This window comes from Emydura macquarii, unplaced genomic scaffold (assembly GCF_026122565.2).
Source record: "Emydura macquarii macquarii isolate MOO-44397 ecotype Brisbane River unplaced genomic scaffold, CSIRO-AGI_Emac_v2 contig_2897, whole genome shotgun sequence".
Classification (NCBI taxonomy): Eukaryota; Metazoa; Chordata; order Testudines; family Chelidae; genus Emydura; species Emydura macquarii.
The window spans coordinates 51,259,748-51,280,685 of record NW_027133034.1 but is presented as its reverse complement, the minus strand read 5'-3'; the positions used below and the strand labels follow the sequence as shown (position 1 = coordinate 51,280,685).

At 42.6% G+C, this 20,938-nt stretch overlaps 1 protein-coding gene across 1 annotated transcript in view; it reads right to left on the bottom strand.

The window, feature by feature from the left end:
- JMY (junction mediating and regulatory protein, p53 cofactor) overlaps positions 1–20,938 on the bottom strand; it is a 120,028-nt gene that overhangs the window by 75,364 nt on the left and 23,726 nt on the right. The window contains exons 2-3 of the mRNA XM_067568754.1: positions 20,474–20,647; positions 2,370–2,520 (exon numbers count right to left, since the gene is read on the bottom strand). Coding sequence (XP_067424855.1) covers positions 2,370–2,520; positions 20,474–20,647 — 325 coding nt within the window. The remainder of the gene's footprint in view (positions 1–2,369; positions 2,521–20,473; positions 20,648–20,938) is intronic.

Here is a 20,938-nt window from a genome sequence, read left to right as displayed (position 1 = left end):
GGAGGGTGATCGGGGATCAGGGGGTGGCAGCAGCACAATGAGCTGTGGCCCCGTAGGAGGGGCTGGAAGTGCAGGACTTGAGGGTTGCAGGGGGGTATGTGGGGAGAGGGGGACGCTATCCAGCGTGGGGGGAGGATCCTAGGGAGGCATTTGCCAAGGAAGGCAGGTGAGTCCATGTGCGGGAGTGGGAGTGGAGGCCTGGGGAGTACAATGGCGTGCAGGGGGATATATGGGGAGAGGGGGACGCTATCCATCATGTGGGGAGGATCCCTGGGAGGTATTTGCGAAGCGGAGCAAGTGAGTCCATGCATAGGGGTGGGAGTGTGGGTCTGGGGAGGACAATGGTGGGGTGGGCTGCAGTATCCTGGATGGGGGGTGGCGGTGTTAAACTAATATCCATCTTTTCCAATTTCACTAACCATTTTCCACGTGGAACTGTATCAAATGCCTTACTGAAACCCAGGTAGATTAGATCTATTGCATTTCCTTTGTCTAAAAAAAAAATCAGTTATCTTTTCAAAGGTGATCAGGTTGGTTTGGCATGATCTACTTTTCATAAAACCATGTTGTATTTTACTCCAATTACTGTTAACTTCCATGTTCTTAACTACTTTGTTGGGATAGTATTAAATTACTATAAATCACTGTGATTGACATAAATCAGTAAAGCTTGGTAAATCTGAGTGCTAAAGGATTATGGGAGCAAGACCTTTTAGCACTAGACAGATTATATGGCAAATCACTAAAAATACAGAACTGGCACTTGGCACTGATATAAGCCATAAATATTTATCCAGGGCCCTTTGTATGTAGGTGTGCTGATGTGATAGATCAACTACCATGGTCAGCCAATGGCCAGTTCACCTAGTGTATACATGTGGGTGTGTGTAATGGTGAATCTGGGACTAACTGACCTGGGTCAACTGACCTTGTAGAACAGCACATCATCAGGTGCACGGGTGACTATCTGACAAAATGTACATGTCAGCCAATCCCTGTTGTCCCTCCCCAAATTAATTAGAAAAACAAGTTATAAATAATCATGATATGCTAAATAAGTGCTAGCAGAGCGTATTTTGGGAATATGCGACTCCTTTGGGAAAAGAGTATAAATACTGGGGAATATCACATGCCATAGAGACAGACATTACAATTAACATCTGAAGAGGGACTTTGTTTCTAAAGTCAGGTAGCCAACACCCTACCATAAGAGACCATTAAATAGATCAGGTACTCAAGAAGGAGAAGAACCAGAAAGTCAGGGTAGCCAAGACCTTGCTAAGGGGGACTCAGAAAACAGATGGAAGTACCCAAAGGAACCAAAAGGAAACAAACAAACAAACAAACAAACAAACAGTCTCCATCTAGAATTGGTATCTGTACCTGCTTTGTTTGCTAATTAGGATGCTATGTGGGGCCAGCATAGTTAATGAGGGTTTATGCTTGGTGAATTGAGGCTTACTAAGGAGAGGCATTGTATAGCCTTTTCCGTTTGTCTGTGATATCTGCTTTCCAATAAATAGCTTTGCACTGAAGAGATTGAATCCTAGTCTTCACTGGTATGGTTATTGGGTGCCCAGCTGTGGGTATGTGAATGGATCCCGGCCCAACACATTGTCTTTTTCAATATCTGTTCCAAGACTTTGCATACAATTGAGGCCTAACAGGCCAGTAGTTTCCCAGATTGTGGGAGAATAAAGAGTTAAAAACTGGACAAGTGGTCAGGCCTAAGCTACTGGGAACAGGGTCAAGACACAGGCAAAACTTGTTTCTGTTAATTGGTGTGAATTCTAGTTAGTCTGTTATTTTTCTTCTTTTCCTCCTTTCCTGGCCATCTGTGCCAGGGATGAGGCTAATAAATAATTATCACCATTTTTGTGCAGGGCCTTTTGGTGGGAAGAAAGTATTATCTTCCTTCTCCCCCTGGCATACCTTTACTTCAAAGAATGTTAGTGTAAAATTTATAGGTTTTAAGGTGATGTGCCTGCCCTCTGTATGGTAATCCTGTAAACAACAAACAGGGATGGGTATAATTGTATTAATTATGTACTTGTTAATATTCATTTTATAGGTGTCAATGTAACCAAATAAGGGTCTATGGGGAGTTGCTGGAAATGTATACATTTACATACTGTTATGGATAAAAGGATTGTAAAGTAATCCCTTCATCACTCACTCGTGGCATTGAGGTGGAACGAGCAGGCAATAAAGAGTTCCATCTCCCCAATCCGCCCCAGGGACAACCTGTTTGGTTATTTCTAACACAGATCACTTTTTTCCCCCTTTCTTAAAAATAGGAACTATTACAATTAAACTTAGATTTCAAATAATCTTTATGTGAAAAGTATAAGACAGTGGAAAATGGTTACCTTTCTGTGCTTTGGCTGTTATTTCGAAGTACTTAACAGTAAGATCTTGAATAGAAAGGACAGCCATGTGGGCTTTCCGCTGCCAATCTGCATCTTCCTTTTGTAGACTCTCAATTCTCCTGGGGCCTAAGTAATCATTCTCTATGGAGATCTGAAAATAAATCAGTTCATCATTAATATCAACAAATTAAAGTTGTCCCTATTTTGTCAATGACAGCTAGTTACAGTCAACCAAAGTGGATAAAAATCATGATTTTATTAAAAAGAAAAAAGAAAACAAGTCCATGGCCTCACTAACTTTCTTACTATGCAAACATACACTCAAACAAAAAAAATTGGTAAACCAATAGCTCATACTACATTGCAACCAAAGCCATCTTTGACAATTCAAAACAGCTTAAATGCTTCAACCAGGAAGGCTATACATATTCCTCATCAAGGCTGGCAGTCTAAAGTCAATTGGAGTTGTACTTCGACGTAGAACTGGACAACATTTTTCAGCAAATTGCTTATTTGAGTTGTGGGGCTTTGGAAAGAAGACAGGCAGGAAAATAGCCTGGTTGTCATGGAATAGCGATATCACCTTTGGCAAGAATGCTGGGTGAGGGCAGCTGGACCTTGTCCTTATACCAGTGGTTCCCAACCTTCTCTCTGCCATGGCACACCTTGATACCTTTAATTATTTTGAGGCACACCATCATGTAGTTTCCAAAGGAACTCATGAATATTCATGAGCCAATCCAGAACTCAAATAGTTTTTCAAAAAATTCCATGGCACACCTGCTCAGGCCTGACGGCATACCACTGTGCCACAGCACATTGGTTGGGAAACACTGCCTTATAGAAAGCCACGTAAGGGGGTTCAGAAGCCAGGGCCTTCAGCTTCGAGACTCACCTTGCTGAAGTAATTGCCACCAAGAAAGCAACCTTCCAAGATAGGTGTAGAAGAGAGGGGATCAAAAGGGGGCCCAGTGAGCCTTTATAGGACCAGGTTGAGGTCCCACCGAGGAATCAGGTCTCATACTGGAGGAAACAGCCTCTCCAGGCCTTTGAGAAATCTGGCTGTCGTCTCATGTGAGACCACTGATCTGGCCTGGATCAAAGGGTGAAAGGCCGATATGGCTGACAGGTGTACCTTAACTGATGATAAGACTAGACCGTGTCGGTTCAGATGCAGCAAGTAATCCCAAATGGCTTGAATAGATGATTTAGTCAGAGAGATATTTCAATCAGATGCCCAGTAGGTGAAGCGCTTCCACTTGGCTAAGTATGACGTGCTAGTGGAGGGTTTTCCACTTCCCAACAAGACCTGAGTGGAGCAGGAACATTCCCTCATACTTAGCCATGGAGCATCCATCAGGTGTTGGGAGGCTAGCTGTGGGTGCAGTAGTCAACTAGGATCTTGAGAGATCACATCTGGCTGGGATGGAAGGGCCCAAGGGGGGGCCAACTGCTAGCTCTAGCATGGCCATACCATCACTGGTTTGGGATGCTGCTTGATCTATCAGTATGACATGCGCTTTGTTCCTCTTGTCTTGACCTTTATGAGGACTTTGTGCATGAGGATAATTGGTGGGAAGGCATACATCAGGTCACCTAACCATGGTAGAAGAAAGGTATCGGAAAGTGAGCCACGGTCGAGTCCTTGTAGGGAAGAGAAGCAATGACTCTTCCTGTTCCAACTGGTAGCAAAGAGGTCCACTTGGGGAGTATCCCACCTTTGGAAGATGGACATGGCAAACTCTGGGTGTAAGGATCACTCCTGGAAAGAAGAAAAAGACCTGCTGAGGTGATCTGTTAACGTATTCCTGACCCCCAAGAGGTGCACAGCCTCTGGGAGGATGGCATGACCCACGCAGAAGTCCCATAGATGGACAGCCTCTTGGCAAAGGGCTGGGGACCAGGCTCCCCCTTGCTTGTTGATGTAGTACATTGAGGCCATACTGTCTGTCAATATTTGCACTGCCTTGCTGGACAGCTGGGGAAGAAACACCTTGCAGGCCCCTGGGGTCGCTCTGAGCTCCCTGACATTTATGTGTAATGCCAGCTCCTCCTTGGACCAAAGGCCCTCGGTCTTGAGGTGGGTCCCCCACCCTAGATCTGAAGCATCTGACACCAGCAACAACGTCAGCCATGGTGCTGCAAAGGGGACCCTCTGACACGTGATGCGGTTTTGACCACCATGATAGGGAAGTGAGTATTGGCTGAGAGACTGTGAGGACCATGTCCAGATGGTGTCTGATCGGTGAGTATACTGTTGCCAGCCACATCTGCAGAAGTCTGAGGTGTAACCTCAAGTGCTGGATCACACAAGTGCAAGCTACCATGTGTCCCAACAGCCTGAGACATGCTCTCACTGTGGTGAAGGGACGCACTGATAAGCGGGCTATAAGTTTCAATATGGTAAGGAACCTGGCCTCTAGTGGGAGCGGTCTGGTTTGGGTGGAATCGAGGAAACACTCGAAGAACGTTCTGTTTCAACCCATTTCAAGACAACTTTATTTAGCTGTCTGGCATTTTGACAAATGCCAGAGGGCTATGTTCAGAAAAGATTTTGAGGGATGAATATTGAGGGGGAGAAGAACCTCCCTTATAACCTTTAGCTCAGCGATTAGAGTACTCTCCTAGGATGTGGGTTCAATTCTCCCTCTGCCTGACACAAAAAAGGGCGTAGAATAGATTAACTGACTTGCCCACGTCCCAAAGTACGTCTTTGGTTAAGCCAGAAATTAAACCCAATTTCCCAGTTCAGTACTCTATACATTAGACTATCCTTCCTCCCCAACTGACTCTTCCACGAATAGCAAGAGTTTCTATAGGACAAATTGGATTTTTACTTACACAAGTGTAACATTGCCTTTAAATTGTGCCCTGCAGTAACACCTGTGTATTGCCATTGCATTCAGTGGACTTGTAAACAATTATCTTCATGTACAGAAACAGAATCCATTTACTCTCCCTGAAACATTGTGGTTCTGCAGTGCTACCAGGAGTAAAAAGCAATACAAATTTTGCCATTATGTAAGCACATCAATTCTGAATACACCCTGGGGGCAGGATATATTGAGTAATATCATGCCATTTTTGCATAGCCTCTTTTCAGATTAGAAAGACATCTTAAATTAAATCTGACTGTTCTGGAAAGGGTCTTAAGATTAACATCTTATTCTAAAAATTGGAGAATCAGTCCCAGAAAGCAAACAAGTCAGCGAGTCATTTATTACTGAATGTTAACATTCTGAAGTGACAGATTTGATAGACCGTCTTTCCTTTTAAGAAAGTTGCAACTTATTGAGAACCTATGCTTCCCGGCTTGATCAATTTTCTCAAATGAGTCACCAAACAATTTACTGCGTCTGACAGACTTATGTATCTACAGAGTGGTGTGGTAACAATTGCCCTACAAATTTATCCTAATTGTGATCTCAAGAGTGAAAAGTGAGTGAAAGTGTATAAAATGTCACGATAACCTGTAAACAACAAACATTGATGGGAAAAGATGCAAAAAGTGAAACTGAATTATTCCAACTGATGTAACTCAAGAACTTTAAGATCATGCCTAGTAAACATGAAAAGTGAGAGTCAATAAACCAAAATTCGTGTGTTGGAAATCAGGCCTACTGGTAGACAAAATAATGAGAAGATGGACTATTATGCCATTGGTCTCTTTTGAGGTCCTTAAAAAGAAAGACAGAGGAAAATTGACAGAGAAGCAGCAAAGGCGGACACATACTGACTGAAAGAAGGTGAAGTTTGTTTCTTCCCCAACATGGCTGCTCCCCCCGCTATCTCCTGGGATCAACTGTAACACATCACTGGGCCTTCGTTGTCTTGATTCCAAGAGACATCCTGAACAGACCAGGCAAGGAGAGGGACTCAGATGACATCACCACCTCTACCAGCTTCAGTTAAATTCTGACCACCACCAGGGATGTGAGACTTCTTCTCCATCTCTCTCTCTGACAGACATACACAGTCTTTTTCCTTCCTCATCTTATTTCTTCTCTTTCCTATCCTTGCAACACAAGGGAGAGAGTCAACACAAGACAGAAGCTGTATTTTCTATCTTTGCTATTCTTTTCTTTCCCCTTTCATGTGTGTTTGTCTTCTAGGAAACAGGAACGGACAATAAAAGCAATAGCCCAGCTCAACTACTTTTTTTTCTTTTCCCCCAAAAGGACAGTTATTACCATCTTTAATATAACCTCAGAGATTGTCAAACAAGGGGGTTTCCTTCTGAAGTCTCTCTATAGTTAAAGAAATGGGAACCAGGGATGTTGTTAAAATGAAAGTCTTATTTAATATTTTACATTCCAAATTATCTGTTTTTCCTTTTTTCAGAATCTTAATATTTTATTAAAGGATTTGTAATGATGTGTTTGCCATGGAACTAAGCAGCCTGAGATCTCTTTATACCAAACCGTATTTAAAACTGTTTCATGTCAGACAATTTCAGGGTCATGTTAACACTTTTTACTCTTTAGATGGTTTATGTGGGCCCAAATAAAACAATGTCAATCTTCCAAACCTACAGGTTCATCTTAATTAAGAGCTTAAAAAAGGAATTGAGGATGGGCGAAGCAGCTAGTTATAAGCACATATCAAGCAGAAGCAAGAGTTCTGAAGACTTTTGCTTGGTATATTATCCCTTCATCTGTGTCTGTTAAACAGAGTATACTTCTACAGCTAAAGCAAGGGAAGCTCAAATATATGTATACATGCCACCACAGTCTGCAGTACAGTCACAATGCTCTGCAGCTTCTTTTTGAGGGATCAATTTTTCTCCTAAACTACATTTTCTGGTGACAGCACCTTCCCTAATTTATTTTATAGTCCCCAAAGTGCAGCAGGGATTGTACAGAACAGAAAGTTATAATCAAAACGACTATAGCCTAATTTAGATATGACCGTGAAAGCGGGAATAGGAAGAGATGGGGTTAGGAAGGACAAGGCTAACAGCAGTGAAGTTACTTGGCCTATGCAAATGGATCTCTTGTTGATTCAGTTTAAAAAGTTTGTTTTGTTTTAATTATAAATGAAGGAACCCTATAATTATAATTAAAATGTTTCTGTTCACAGAGGCCTTTTCAGTTGCCTAGATTTTTCTCAAAATTTTTATATTTCAGGCTGAAATTTTCCACAGTTGTGCTATAAGAGTTGCAGAACAGAGACAGATGAACCCTCTTAACAAAAAAGTTATATTCCAGGTGGAGCCCTTACCAAATCTGCAATATCCAACATGGTGACCATTTTCTTAACTGGATGTTCCAGCTAATCCTTTCTAAAAGATTTAACCACTTTCTGCAGAATCCAAATCCAATGAAGCATGGAAGAAGTTATCCTATCCTCAGCTATATCTTTACTTTTGGAGGTTTTTAATGCCTAATTTGCTATTATCTTACCCTGAAAGAAGTGTTGGAACAAGGGTAATTACAAGGACTTCAGAAGCTGTGGTTCTAGGGAAGAAAGGTGGTGGAAGAAATACGGGCTTAAGTCAGCACCTTCAGAGCTTAAGTCAAAGAAAATAGAGATGTTTCAATTCATTATTTCAGAGTAAAGTGGAACATATAAGCAAGCACTGCTGACTACTATGAATACATTTCTGAGAAGACATTTGCTTAGTTATTCAGAGAAAACTAACTGAAGACAGGAGACACAGTTCAGGGCAACTGCATCTCTATTCAGTGGTCCAGCCAGGACAGGCAATCTCAGACTTCTAGCAACGCAGCAGTTGCCTCTCTTTGGTGGAGACCCATGTCTCACTCCCTTCTGAGAAGTGTATATCCAGGCTGAACAGTTTCCTGCCTTCACTGTGTATTTCCCAATCTACCTAAACAGACCTGCTTGCTTTCTCTTCAGAGACGGATAGAGTGATTGCTACATATATAAGTTACCACACAGCTCTTTCTAAGCAAGCCTCCTTTATTCTTAAGGGACAAAGCCTTACAGAGAAAATAAAAGAACCTGCACCCATGCTACTAAGCTTAACAGAGTTCATCCCACTTCTAACACAGGCTTCAGCAAAAAAAGTCTTTCAGCAGCCCACACTAGGCATTTCCTTTGGTTACAAGTGTTGAGCTGAAGCTCTGAACAAGCACACAGTTTTATAACGCTTTAGTAGGCCAGGCCCTTCCAATCCTTCCCTAAGGATTGGGGCCCTCTGTGGACAGGAAGTCCTGTTCATTTGCTGGATCAGAAAGAAAGCCCTGAGTTAAATTCAGGCTACTTAACCAAAATATCTTCTTTTTTTTTTTTTTTTTTTTTTTTGGGGGGGGGGGGCAGGGGGAGGGGATGTTGGTCTCTGGAGAATTTGAACTAGTATATAAACTTGTGTCTCCAGGGGGATAGCTTCAATAGTTGATAATGGAGGAAGTTCATTAGCATGCCCCCCTTCCTATGAGAGAAGGTACGTAAAATGCCACAACACCACATACACAATTGTGTTTTTAACAAAATGTATCCCAAAGGTATTAAGCCTAATTCAATCAGGTTTAATTTGATTTAATTACATTTATTTTAATTCCATATGGTCTGTTCAGGATATTACATGATACTGTCTGTCTGCCACAGCAGGTTCCTATTCCCACCTGGGGTCAGATGGAATTGAATGAGCAAGAAGAGGCTCTTGCACTTAAAAGTATGTCATTACTTCCCCAACAACTCCTTGCTCTGAGCAACCCCCCACCCTGGGTCCTGCACTCTCCCCATCGGCATTACCTGGGTGGGCAGGGACTTTGTCCTTTTCCTGCTGCACCCCCACCATCATGTTTCCAGCTCACTCAGCCCATCCCCAGCAGCCAGGCCGGGCAGGGAGTGAAGGGGTCATGCTGTCGCCGCCTCCCCACCCGGGCTCTTCTGCAGGCAGCCGTTACTCTGCACAGAGGCAGAGACCCTGAGCAGAGTCAGCCGGTGTGAGAAGTGGCTCCATACTGCCCCCCTGCTTCCCACCCAGGCCCAACTGCTGGGGGGGAACGGGCAACCCAGCTGTAAGTGCTGGGGAGAAGTGCTGCAAGAGAAGGACAGAGCACTCTTCCCCCACCACCGGGCTGAGCAGAGCAAGCTGTACAAGGACAGCTCTGCAGTTGCAGAAATATGGGGGGGAAAGGCGGGGGGGCGTGGTACATGACCCTCCCTGGGCGTTGTCTCTGCTAGGCATCATAAAAGCAGACCAGCCTGTCCCCAAAGAAACGGGAGGGTGACAAAAAGAGGAAGAACAACAACTAGAACAGTGTTCTGAACCAATGAATCAAAATAGGCGCTTAGCAGGCGCCAAAGGAGAGTATGCAAAGTGCTTCCTCTTGTGAAACCTATCCCTCTTCCTGGGGTAGTCTCTCTGTCTCGGGGAGGTGGGAAGGGGAAGGGCTACATAAAGGGCTGCTGTGGCCATTAGGGCTGCTGTTGCTGCACCTTGTAATGGCATCTCTGCAGGTGGTATACACACCACAAAAGACTTGATGGTAGCCCTTGAATCCTTAAAGAAATGCAGGGTTTCATCAATTTTGTCCAAAAACAAGGACCTGCCATCGAACAGCAAGTCCTCAATAGATAGCTGGACATCCAGCACAATCCCCGAATTTTGGAGCCAAGAAGCCCTCCTCATAGTAATTGCCAAGGCCATAACCCTGGCCAAAGTATCCACTGCATCCATGGCGGATTGCAATGAAGTTTTTGCTGCCAAGCAGCCCTCAGCAACAAATCCCCACAAATTCATCCTGAGAAGCCTCAGGCAACTGCTCCTCAAATTTGCCATAGCCATCCCCTTGAGGAAGTAAATATTTGGCCAACAGAGCTTGTTGGTTTGCAATCCTCATCTGAAGATTAGGTGTATATCTTCCTGCCTAGAAGATGGCACTTGAAGTCTCTGTCCTTGGGGAAGGACTTGAATCTGCTCTATTGAGCCCTGTGACCGCCATGACCACCAGGGAGTTCAGGCCTGGATGAGAATAAAGCCCTTCATATCCCTGCACCGGCACAACACAGTGCTTCTCTAAGTGCTTGGCCACCAGCGGTACCAAGGCTGGCTTAACCAAATAATTCTTGTGGGATTGAGGAGTACCTCATAAACCGGGAGGGCCACTCTCCCAGGAACAGAGATTTGGCGAATGTCCACAAGTTTATGGGTATTCTCCTGGAGAAACTCCACCTGAATACCCAGGAACAAGGCCACCCAACATAAGTGGTCCTGGTATGCCCTCAAGTCTTTTGGGATGGAAGGGGAGGATGAACCAGGTAACATCACATCATCTGGGGATGAGGATGATGTTGCCTGGACTACAGGGAGATCCTGCTCCTGAGGTGGCAGCATCTCTGGATAAGGAAACTCCAGTGGCTCCATGGGATAGTGAACTGCAGGCATCTGGATTTGCAGCTGGCCTGCAGTCACCAATGCCGCACAAGCAGGGGATCTCACTCTTGTCTTTGATGACAAGTGAAACTTTCAGAAGTGAGGGGCTTCCCACTGGGCCCAAGGCTGCCACTGGTATGGGTAAGGCATTGGTAACCCAGTAGGTACCGAGGCAGGAACCTCCATCCCAACCTCAAGGCACATGCCAACCATGCCAGTGTTGGTCCACCGGTGACCTTCTGACTCCCACACATGAAGTGGAGCAGGAGGATGAGGAGTCTGACTCTGAAGCATAGGAGTCTTGGGACCTAGGAGACATGAAAGCAGCAACTCCAAAGAGAGCCAACAGGTAATCCAGTCATCCAAAACTCAGAACGAGGTCAGGATTAGTGTCCCCAAGGCAGGCAGCACCACCAGTGGCAAAAAGGTCAGTGCTATGGGCAAGGTCAGTCCTGATGCAAACAACGGTACCAGAGTGCCCACATGCCTCAAGGTAGAGGGCAGCGACAGCCTCCATGGAGCCATCTGCAGCATTGTGTTGGTGCCCAGGAAGAAGGGCTCGATACCGAAGAACCCTGTATTGTCTCTGTACCAGCCCTCAAGAGAGGTGCTTCATGGTGCAGTGCTGAGACTTCAGAAGCACGCTCCAACTGGGGTGCCACTGTGGGCTCCAGCCTTGTGAAATTTTGGACCAGCGGTGAGGATGGGACCAAGAAGCAGGGTAGGTCTGCCGCAGCCTGGTATGCCAACATCACTGACACGGTCAATGCTGTTGTCGTTCCCATCGGTGCCGGACTCACCAGATACTCAATGATCAGAACCAGAGTCGATGGTACAGGGTATCTGCCCTCCATACCCTGTACTGAAGGAGGGTCAGAAGCACCCACACCATCCTGCGCACTGGAGCTGGCATCATGCCAGTCCACGCTCTTAGGGGAGGCAGAAGAGTCACTCCAGGACCTGGAGTGCTCCCGATTGGTTTTATGCAAGCTCTTCTTTGGCACAGAGGACAGAGAACTACTCTTGTGCCTCTTCGGAGAGATCCCTTCCCCAGAACGGGAGACAGCAGCACTTTCTGAGCACGAGGACTATCTGCAGCCCAAGGAGTGTCTTGGTACCAGGCCAGGACTCATGGCCTGTTCAAGCAGGTCCTGCTTAAGGTGAAGGTCCCACACCACTTGAGTCCTTGTCTTGAATGATGTACAGATCAAACAGAGCTTCTTAAAGTGGGTTTCACTGAAGTAGAGCAAGTGCCACATGTGGGGATGACTGTTAGGAATTGCCACTCCACACAAAGGAGAATGCTTGAACCCTGTATTGTGATACCCTCACTGGGGAGCACTACCACTAACACTATACTACATTCTATAAAACTTACCTAAACACTAACTATATACAATAAAAAACTAGATTAAGATAAACTGCGAGGTTGTGAAGCTACAACTGTACAGAGCTCCAACCCCAGGCAATGGGTGATGAGAAGGAACTGGGTGGGGGAGAAAGGGGACGTGTTCAGGGCAGCATTGCCTCATATAGCCAGGAGAGACTACAGACACGAGCCCCACCCCTCTATGGGTACTGCTAAATAAAAAAAAGTCTCCAGCTCCAGCATGTGCACACCTACTTGGAATATATGTCTGCATCTACTCGAAGAATTGGGCTAGGTTCCCCTCCTTCCCCAAAATCAATTACATATAGCCCCAGTGTCCCATGCCCCCTTTCACTGAGTGTGATCAAATGGGGCAGAAACCAGGTTGGGCTCCCTGCCCCCATAAACACTCTTCCCAGTTCCTGAAAATTCACCGCCTAGCCATAACAGCTCATTCCCAGACTCCCTCTCATGGCAACATATGCAGCTGGAGCTTCCCTGAACATCCGTGAGCATGGAATTTCCCTCAGCTCACCAAGGGTTGGGAGAAGGAGTAAGAGACAGATCAGGTCTTCCTGCCAACCATCCCTTGGTCCTAGAACACTGCGCCAGCAGACCATTCCCCAAAAAATGGGATGACAGCCTTCTCTTGTTAGTAGTTAACAGTTTGTCCTGTAGCTCACGTAGTAGAAGTCAATGCTCAAGGCCCAGGGTTCAAACCCTGCAGATGATGCATGATAAGGGATTGTTACAGTTGTAAAAACAAGTTCTATTGTGTGTTCCCCCACACTTCAGGAAATCTAGGAAACTGCATTTTAAAACCCTTTGTTAAGAGAATGTTACTTAGTCTGGAAAGTGAAACACTTAAAAGTTAGGAAGTGCCAGATTTACAGCTGCCTGCACAATTCTGCCATCTCATGCATATCCATAATTATACCATCTTTAATTATATGATCATACAATATTTAAATAGTACACACAAATGTACTGTAAAAGTTCTGACAAAGAGACCTAGGTATCTGAATAATGTCACTCTACCTGCCCAGACCTTTAAAATAGTGTAGTGTTTATTACAAACCTGTAATGATGTGGTTTTTTCCTCCCCCTTATATTTAAACTTTAAGACCTCAAACCCTTAATATATAGGGAAATTAAATACATAGTAAGATGAAGCTGTTGAACATCAGTTCAACCTTTATTTACCTTCCAAGTTCCAATTTCAGAGTTGTGTGTTTTTCCTGGAAAAGAATCACTAGAACTGCTGTTCAGGATGATTATGATTTCATTGACTGAAAAACCCAGAATCCTAAACTCAGGCATTAGCAGATAAAATTTTCACTTCATTTTTAAAATGTATTTAAACTTAATTCTATATATAATCTGTTAGTTATATGGGATCTTGAAAATGGGTGTGGGGGACAGTTTTCTTTTTAAAAGGTGTGTGTGAGTGCTTTAAGATGTCCTATAGGCCTTTTGTAGATGAAGGGTTAATATTTAAATAGCATCAGTTTTCAATGCCCATACAGATTTTATATATAATACACACACACGCGCACACACAATTTTGAACACATATTTAGACTGGTATAGGAGAACATTGCACTATTTTATTCCCATAAAGCTGATAATTTAAAAAAAACTAGCAAATTGGGAATACAATTTAAGAGCTTAATTTTGCACAGGTCACAAAGAAAGCATAAGAACAAGGTACTTGATGCATTAGACAACAGGAAATATGAACAAAGCAGCCAACAGGCTGAAGAGCAACTGAAGAGCATTCAACTACTTATAGACAAATTCAGAGCTGTTATAAGTCGATATAACTATATCCATTTAGAATTTCACCTGCTTACACCAGGGTCAAAATTTTGTCTGGATTGTTTTATGCACAAGTAACTTACTACATTAAAAGGTCAGCCACTTTCTTATAGACAGTAATAGGGTGTGTAAGAATAAGATTGTTTGGTCTTCCTTCTCTTGAATGTAAAACTGCTGCTTGGCAATGCACATGTGAATTTGTTCTAAATCACTGTGACTACCAAAAGAAAGAAAAATTTTGATTTCTTAATATTTCATGCAGCATTCATAGTTTAAAAAAAAAAAGACCAGAATTAAGCATGACTTACACTAGATTTGCACAATAGTTCATACAATAGTGTCAGTGTGTATTACTGTACTACAGTTAATCAATAAACTGTCACAAAGAGCAGGAACATACCGCCTTTTACTGAAAGTCATAAATTTGTAGCCAGACTTGACAACCATTTCATAGTCTATCCCATATCATAGTATCCCACAGTAGTAATAAGGGAGGAGCCTCTGCAGATACAGCCCCAGCAAAAGCAGAAAAAAACCTGACTTCCATCATATAAGTTTCTCACTGCTGCTGGGGAAGAAATAGCAGCAGCGGAAGCATAAATACAACTTATTCCATTGGATCAAGAGATTCAGATAAACATTGGATTGCAAGATTCCTGAAAACCCATGCCAAAAAACGTTTGTCCCTTTACTGGCTTCCCCTTTTGTTTCCCATGACACTTAAGTCACTCTTCCTTCCCTCAACATCTTGCATAATTTTATTTCAAACACAAACTCTGTTCAACACTTATCCTCTCTTTTGCCCCTTCACGCTACCCCATCACACAATTTATCCCTGTGTGTGTGTTTCCTCTCACTCAATGTGCCTTTTCCGATTCTCCATTAACTGGTGCTCCTTGTTAACCAGACAACCAATGCACACAAATCCAGAAGGAGGAGATCTCTCCTGTGGCTGCTAGATGGCACTGCAGCACTGTACTTTCCCATTCTCCAGTTTATCCGGATTTCTGATTATCTGATCTGGCCCCAGTCCTAATTATATCAGATAAACCGGGTTCTGCTGTATCTTCCTACACTCCTCATTGTCTCATCCCACTATATTGCCACCTTCCTTCATTCAAATCATAGCTTAGCACATCCGTCACCCCAAAAGCTTATGAACTCTAGATTTACATTTATAAAGCATTTTGGGATCCTTCGGATTAATAAAAAGGACTATATAAAAAGTATGATTCAGAATTTAAACATTCACTTGCATACAAACTCTGTTAATCAGAACAACAGACTGGATGGTTTAAACAGTAAAATGATCAGAGTATATTTCACTGGTTGAATTTGTTATATCACACCATTTCCTCGTGTCATGAGAGATCATTTGGAGCACTGGGAAAGTTCCCAAACACTGGAAGAAAGCTAATGTTGTGCCAATTTTTTTAAAGGTGAAACAGGATAACTTGGGTAATTATAGGCCTGTCCACCTGACATTGATCCCAGACAAGATAATGGTATGGCAGGTAGGGGCCTCAATTAATAAAATAACTGAAGGGAGGGTAATGTAATTAATGCAAATCAATATGGGTTTATGGCAAACAGATTCTGTCAAACTAACTTGATATCTTTTTTTTTTTTTTTTTAATCTATTACAAGTTTCGCTGATAAAAGTAATAGTGTTGACATAATATATTTAGACTTCTCTAAGGTGACTGACTTAGTACCACACAACATTTTGATTAAAAAACTAGAATAATATAAAAATCAACATAGTACACTTTAAATGGATTAAAAACGGTTTAACTGATATGTCTCAAAATAGATAGACAGGGTGAGTGAGGTAATATCTTTGAAGAGACCTGTTGGTGAAAGATAAGCTTTCAAACTACACAGAGCTATTCAGATCTGGGAAAGGTACTCAACTAAATACGAGTGAGTGTCACAGCTACAAGGTGGAGCAGAATTAGCATCAGTAGTTAACACATATTCTAAGGGACATTCAAGGTGAAGTGCTACAAGAGAAGCATGAGGGGGGATTTGATAGCAGCCATTAACTACCTGAAAGGAGGTTCCAGGGACGATTGAGCTAGGCTGTTCTCAGTGGTAGTAGATTACATAACTAGGAGCAATAGTCTGGGGAGGTCTAGATTGGATATTAGGAAAAACTTTGTACTAGGAGTGAGGAATGGGTTATCTAGGAAGGTGGTGGAATCTTCATCCTTAGAGGTTTTTAAGGTGTGCCTTGACAAAGCCCAGGCTGGGATGACTGAGTTGGGGTTGGTCCTGCTTTGACAGGGGGTTGGACTAGATGACCTCCTGGAGGTCCTTCCAACCCTAATCTTCTATGATTCTAACACCACCACTGCAACCACAGGACAAAAAAAAAAAGGGGGGGGGGAGGTTAGATCATTGTAATAAAGCATAAATCCAGTGTCCTTGCTAGATGCTAAGAAGCCTAGTCTTAATAAAGTTACGAATTTAAGTACCAGGCTTGTCCTTTGAAGATGTTGTACAGGTTTCCTTTGAGAATGAGGATTGAGAGGTCAGAGTGATCATTTTGTGAAAAGTGTACGCTCATGAGCGATATGGTGTATTTGTCTTTTATTATTTTTCTGTGTGAGTTCATTCAAGAGCATAGTGATTGCCTGGTTTCACTCACATAGTTGTTATTGGGGCATTTAGTATACTGGATGAGGTATACCACATGTTGTGATAGGCACATGTAGGATCCCCATAGATTTTGAAAGGTGTGTTGTAGGGGCATTAATCATTGTAGTAGTGGAAATATACCTATAGGTTTTGCATCTGTTGTCATGGCAGAGTCTTGGACTGCTTAGAGCTGGTGTGTCCTGGTCTGTGGAAAGCTTGCTTCTAATGACCTTGGGGAGGTAAGGGGTTGTTTGAAGGCCAGAAGAGGGTGTTTGGGATAGATTTCTTTCAGGGTGTGGTCCCCATCGAGTATGTGTTGTAATTATTTGAGGATACCCCATAGATAGAGCCCTGTATGGATACACAAATGTGGATCCGCATCTGATCTGCATCCGTCCTAATCATCTTACCACCATCCACAGTGTAGTCATCCACACCCATATGCACCTGCAGCTCTTGGGCACCCAAATCAGCTGTTTGGAGGCCATCCCTGCTGCAGCCTATGCCACTGATCAGCTGTTCAGGGGCCAGCCCCTCCAGGCAGCTGCCCAATTGCTGATCCATGTGCAAGGGAGCCCCACGGAACAGCTGATTGATTGGCAGCACCCCCCCACCCCCACCTCCCTCACCACACCCTTCATCTCCCCCACTCCAATTCCTCACTTCTCTCAGGCCTGGTATATGCAAAGAAGTTTTACCAGTAAACTATTTCTTAGGGGTCTGAATTATTACCAGTAAAAAGCCCTAATGTGACTGCAGATATAGCAGTATTAAGGTAATTTATACCAGTTTATTATTTGTATTATCATAGAGCTTAGGAGTCTCAGTCATGCGATTCCCCTTCACTAATAAGACTAGCTTTATCCGTGTAAGTTTTATACCAGCATAATTGTGTCCACACTAGGAAGGGTTGTACTGCTCTATCTGTACTGGTATAGCTAAAGCAATACAATTTTCTAATGTAGACAGGGCTATATTTGAGTCAGGGTGCCTCTTGCCTTGCCTGGACACCAGAAGAGAGCGCATTGAGATCACAGAAGAGTGTCTTCCTGCTCAGTTTTCAAGCCTTGTGCCACAGAAGCCAAGAGGAGCAACTGCAGGGAAAATCCTGCTCAACCTCTACAGACCTGGGATGAATCATGCTCAGTCAATTGCAGATAAGTACCATGAGGGGAAGGAGCGTGTTCAGTGCAAACAGAATTACAGAAGAATTTAGCTGCCCAACTCTAATAAGTCTCTACTCAGCACGTGTGAACTAAGATTTTTTCCAAGGCTTAAAGTATCACCAAATTTTCACAGCAAATGCAAAACTTACATCCACAAAACCAGGGCAACCTCCCAGGCAAATATCAGGCCTTTGCTCCTAATCACAGGGGGCACCAGACTTTAATCTTATAGCTATTTCATTGGGAAAGACAAAACAACATATTTTCCCTAGGCTCATTCTCTGAAACAGCTGAATTGTTTTAGCTGAAGCGTTTTTAAAAATAAATCCAGTTCAAGGCAAAATACCCAGCCCAAAGGTTCAGCCCAAACAGTTTAAGCTTAGTAAAGCTATAAGCAACTGAAAACAGGGTCTTTTAATGGACTGTGCGGGGCAACCATAATTGTAAGTGTCACTAGCTGTACCACCTGTAGTTACAATTAAGATTTTTTTTTAAACTGTTATGACATTTATTACAACTATTCTGCAGACATGCTTGTCTGCAGAAGCTGGGTTTCATACAAGCTGACTTTATTATTTTACCTCTTTTATCTATTTTCTTTAGACAAAATGGTGTAGCATTTGTACTGTGTGTCCACAGTTCCTATTGGCATTCAAATACTGAGCTCCAGAAGTATTTCTACTGAGCTCAAGAAAGCCTCTGGCCCCAGTTCCAAGAGGCTATAGCAACCCAGTGGAGTTTTGCTCCACTTCTAAGCTTTCCAGAACTATATATGCTGTGAGTTAGTGTAAATAACTTTATTGCCAACAAGTTTCATTTATAAACAAAGTCTTCTACCCTAGCTATGAAGATGAACATAATTTGTCATCATAGATACAAGTACTGCTTTCTTTCCACCAATGAAATTAAAACAAGAGATGGCATCTTTCTCTGTCACAAGATCCAGCTGACTAACTTGCATACCTCAAAGTTTTCCAAATTAGGAAGAGACCTTAACATACATTCACCTCACGAGACTCAACTATGTACCACTCAAGCTCTCCAATTCAGTAGTTGCAAACAATCTGCCAAGACCCTGGAGTTTAATAAAAAAATATCTTTTGTATGTAATTTTTAATTTACTTTTAACAATGATTTAACATCAGTTAAAGCTTCCTCCTTGCTAAAGCATTAGTTTCTCTTTTCTTGCTTAGCAAAAGAACAAGAGCTCACCTCTTCCTGTCCACTAAAGAGCTAAGTAAAATAGGGAATATTTATCTTGTAGTGAAGGCTTTATTAACTATAACGTTGATGATCTCCAGCTGTATAAGAATTCTGAGCTCTGCACCAGAATTCTCTGTTCATTAAAATTTATCCAACAGGAAAAAAAAAATATTAGAAGTTCAAGTACCTATATACTAACTCACTGTGTTGTCTTCAGCCTGCTAGAGATCCTGAAAGTTACCTCAGTTATAGGCACAGTAATAGGTCAAAATAAAAAGCTCTTTTTGGAAGCTCTTTAATCAATCATTCCCGCAATCGCCCCTCTTTAAAAAAAATCTGAAGCCACCAAGTACCGTTGATAAATGTATGGAAAGAATCATAATGAGACAAAACGACAACATATTCGCTATATAGATTAAACTAAAATACCTCATTTTGGCTCCTATACCTACAATACACGTCTACAGAGCTAGAAATAGGGGCTGTTCACTTTATCAAAAGTGCAGAATATTTCCAACCAACTGTAATGATGAAACTACCTGTGTCGTGATTATTTTTGGTTCATTAATCGCTACATGAGGACAATAAGATTTTCTAAGGAGTTTAAACAGAATAACATCTATAAAAACGTTTAATGACTTTAACGGACTATGTTTTTTCTTGAGTTAAAAGATGTAAAAACTTAATTTAAAAAAAGACCACTAGTGTTAGACCAAATAAGTTTTTAAAGTACATTGTTAGTATTCTAATTAATGGAAACATTGAACACAGACAGAGGCCTGGTCTACACTGCCGCCAGTGGTCAACGGGAGACATGCAAGCTACTTAATGTAGCTTGCATACCTTCCGTCAACTTACTTATGCTGCCGTACCGCAGCATCTCCACTGTGCTGCGTCGATGGGAGACACCCTCTGGTTGACGCAGACTTACTCCTTTCAGGGGGGTGGATTAAGGGTGTCGAGCAGAGAGCACTTCCAGGATCAACACAGCCCGCTCAATTGATCCCGCTGTATCAATTCCTGAAGCCTCAGCAGTGTAGACATACCCTAACTAACTAGCAACTTATTCCTAATGCTTTTACTAGAAAGTCACTGAAAAAAGTCATTCTCCAAAATAAACTTGCTAAATAATTAAACAGTAACAAAGATTTTAGAAAGCATGTTCTCTTCTATTTTTACACATTAGTTAATACTTCCAGTGAGTCACATGACAGTAAACTTCATATACTAAGTAAGAACTTGAACGTGGAATTAAAATGTTCACAAGCACATAAAATTAAACAAAATGATGGTTAGCTGCATGCATTAGGTACAGACTTAAGACAATGACAGTATGTAGTCATTCTAAGAGAAGTTGTAGACGGAGGAAAACAGGTGCAGGCTTTAAAATTCACTCATCTAAAGATAGTTTAATACAGACAGAAGATTCTCAAGCAACAACAGATTTTAAAACATGAAATTCCACATTCCACATCCATGTCTATAACTGGCTTGGTTTCAAGCTACAATGCTATTTTATATGCAAGCAGAAAGCATAGTTTATCTGTTGATAAGAAGTTTATACCTTGATCTGCTGTCTTCTGAGCATTGCAAGTTCCCTCATATCTCGGAATGGCTGTAGTAGGTATTGATACAGTTCTGTGGTAGCTTCAGCAAGACTACTGTAGGCTTCATCTTCCATTTGATACAGTTCAAGCAGCTCAACCATGCTTTCTGTATTCTTGTGTTTTTCCAGCAGCTATATAAAGAGAGGAGAGAAACATTGCTTCAGAAAGTGTGCTCAAAATTTCCTGCTAACAAATTTGATGGCTATTTACAGCTAATGGCTAGCCCTGTCCTTTGCTACCACCCCCACAAAGAAAATCCACTTAGACATGCAAAGGTTCTATGGCATAGTTGCCATACTAAGGAAGGAACTAAGCCAGTCAAGTCTGAACAGCCCTTTGACAACCGCAACTCTGGATGTTCAGTGCACTCCCAATAATCACTGCTTTCCAAGAGCTTCCTTAAGCATAGTGGCACTAGGGAC